We start from the raw sequence: 3,117 nt of genomic DNA, 5'->3' as shown, positions 1-3,117 counted from the left end.
TATCACATAAAGAAAATTTTATTCTTAAAAATTAAAAAATATTCTCATGAAATTTTTTCTTTCTAAAAAATTTTCCTCTTATAAAAAAAAAAAAAAAAAAAAAAAGAATTTTTTTTTTTAGGAAGGAAATGAAATAATTTTTTTGTGATGAATTTTCTAAAAGAAAATTTTATACATATAACATTAAAATTTTCACGTAATTAATATTTATATAATTAATTTGTATTGTCACTAATTGTTTATGTTTGTTAATTCAACAGAAATATATATTAATTGCTGAATGTAACTCATAACAAAGAAACAAGTAATATACAATTAATTAATAATCAATATTTAATGAGGATTTAAATTTTTAATAAAAATAAGGATTTTTATTAAAGTAAATAAATGCCTATTGAGATTGAAGAATGCTGAATGAAGTAGATTACATAATTAAGGATCACTCATTCAAAGCATTTTAAAATATATATAAATACATCAAAACCGTAGAGGCAACTCTAAATTTAAAAAAAAAAAAAAAAAAAAAAAAAAAATTTATGTATTTTAGTTATACATATTTTGTTCTATCCTTAATGTGTTAATTACTTTTTGTATATAAACAATTTTTATAAATATATTTTCCAATATTTATGTATACTTTTAAAAAAAAGAAAAAAAATATGAAATAATATAAAACTCAATTATGTTTACATTAAAATGTAGTAACATATATATTAGAATGCTCAACATTTTTGAAAATTTATAAAAAAATGTAAGATTTTTAAATAAAAAAAATAATAAAAATTTATTTGATTTTACATTTTTTTTGTTATTTTAAAAAATTTTATCTTTTATTTTAATCTTTTTTTTATATCTTTATTTTTTGTATTCATAATGTAAAATATTTTTTTTTTTTTTTTTTTTTTTTCCTAGATTTTCCTTTAAAAAAAAAATTTTTATAAGTTCCCAAATTTCACATTTTTGCAGATTCACGTCACAACATTTATCTGATATGTTGATAATTTATTTCATTAACCACCTTATACACTTTATTTCTTAAGTTTTTTTAATTAATGAGAAAAAAAAATTTAGATTAATGGCAGCTGTTTCATAAAGTTGTTATTAGAATTAAGGAATTATTCTATTTTGTATGAAATTATTACTTATTTAAATTGGAAAAATCTATTAAAATTAAAAAAAAAAGTTAAATATGATAAAATTAAAATTTTAACTTCAAAAAATTAAGATAACATAAAAAAGAAATTGAACATTGGATTATAAGTTGTAAATAATATATTACAACATATATAGTTACATAAGTTATATTATTTAAATTATTTTAATGATGTAATTAATGATAATTTTATACATATTCCTTTTTACTCAATTATTACAATTTTACTATTAAGAATGATACATTGACATAAACGTATTAACAAATCTACACCATATATTGATGAAAAATAAAAATTAATCTATTAAATGATATTATTAAAAATAAATGTAATCATTTTTATAAATATAAATGGAATATAAACATAAAAATTACAATAAGAAAAATATTATATAACATTTTATATTTAAAATTTTTTGGTATCTTATTTTAATGATTCTTTTAAAATATAAAGTTGAAATACAAGTAATATATATATTATATATCCTCCTTTTTGAAAAACTATATTATTTCCTTTGTTTTTGTTTTTTTTTTTGGTTAATTGAATAGATTTTATGGCATTTATATAATAATATATTATATTTTTTATACATTTAACAGGTACGTAAATTATAGACTATGCAAATGGATAATAAATCATCTTTCTTATATAAAAATTGATAAGTATGAAATAAATTTTCATTTAAATTAGAATAGAGATATCTTTGTATTAGGTTAACAAAAAGCAATATTTTGAAAATTATCTACAAGTAAATCTTTCATTTTATCTATACATAAGATTAATTTATAATGCATAAAACACATACTTTTAAAATACATGACAAATTTTAGAAAGAAAACTAAGGAATATTTCATTTTGGATTATATTATTCCTCATCTTTAATAGAAGCGGAAATATATAAATATTAAAAGATGCTATTTACAATATTTATTTAATATTAAATAAAACAAGTAGAGAATAAAAAGATAAATAAAATAAAAATGTTAAAATATATAAAATTTAGTTTAACAAGCTTCAGTTCTTTTTTCCACTTTGAATTCAACTTACTTTCTTCTTCATTAACTTTGATATTTTCTTCTCTTTTCCACTTTTCATTTTTTTCCATTATGCTCTTTTCCAACTCTTCTTTTTATCATTTTCTTTTCCCACTCTTCTTTTATTTTAGCATTTCCTTTTCAAACTTTTCAATTATTTCTAACATTCTTTTTTCCCCCTCTTCCTTATTTTTTCGCATTTTCTTATCCAACTCCATTTTTTCTTTTAGCATTCTCTTTTTCCATTTTTCGCCTTCTTTTGTAATTCGCTTTTTCCGCCCTTCTAATACTTTTAGCATACTCTCATCAATCACTTGCTTTTCTTTTAGCGTTCTTTCCCACTCTTCCTTATGTCTTAGAACTCCCTTTTCCCTATGTTCCATTTCTTTTTTTTCTTTTAGAAGTTTCTTTTGACCATCTTCCATTTTTTTTTTTTCTTCTTGCATTTCCTTTTCCAAATCATCTTTCACCTTTTTATTGCTATTATCCAATATCTTCTGCAACCTAACATTCATTTCATTTTTAGCTTTCAATTTACGAGAGTAAATTTTCTGTAAATTATTACAAATGATTTAAAATTTAATTTTTATAATATATATAAAGTTTATAATTATAAACTTTATTTTACCGCAAAACGAAGGAAAAAAATAAAAATGATAACTAACTGAAAAATACTTAACGACTTTTTATCAAGAAGATTTTTTGATGTAGCTGAATCCAAATTTATATCTTTAGATGGTTTTTTATTGGCATGTCGTAATTTCCAGAAACAATTATGTAATGGATTTTTTCGTTTTGTAACAGTTGCATTTTTTTTTGCACTATGAGCGATACCTGCAGTTGAATCTCCCTCATTTAGTCTCTTATTGGAATTAATATTAATAGGATCACTAGGATTAACATCCATTTTTGGTATCTTAAAAAAAAGT

At 19.3% G+C, this 3,117-nt stretch overlaps 1 protein-coding gene across 1 annotated transcript, besides 1 other annotated feature; it reads right to left on the bottom strand.

The window, feature by feature from the left end:
* The first annotated feature begins 82 nt into the window (after nucleotides 1-82).
* Nucleotides 83-498: a repeat region.
* A 1,812-nt stretch (nucleotides 499-2,310) lies between these two features.
* On the bottom strand, nucleotides 2,311-3,095 carry PGAL8A_00450700 (fam-i protein; the record flags this gene model as incomplete). Its single annotated transcript, XM_028673258.1, has 2 exons — nucleotides 2,311-2,739; nucleotides 2,850-3,095. 2 exons carry the CDS (start codon nucleotides 3,093-3,095, stop codon nucleotides 2,311-2,313), a joined length of 675 nt encoding a protein of 224 aa, XP_028529729.1.
* Between the last annotated feature and the right edge of the window lie 22 nt (nucleotides 3,096-3,117).

The sequence above is a fragment of the Plasmodium gallinaceum genome (assembly GCF_900005855.1).
Source record: "Plasmodium gallinaceum strain 8A genome assembly, contig: PGAL8A_v1_128, whole genome shotgun sequence".
Lineage (NCBI taxonomy): Eukaryota > Apicomplexa > Aconoidasida > Haemosporida > Plasmodiidae > Plasmodium > Plasmodium gallinaceum.
Note: the sequence above shows the minus strand (reverse complement) of the source record. Positions and strands in the feature narration are given on the sequence as shown.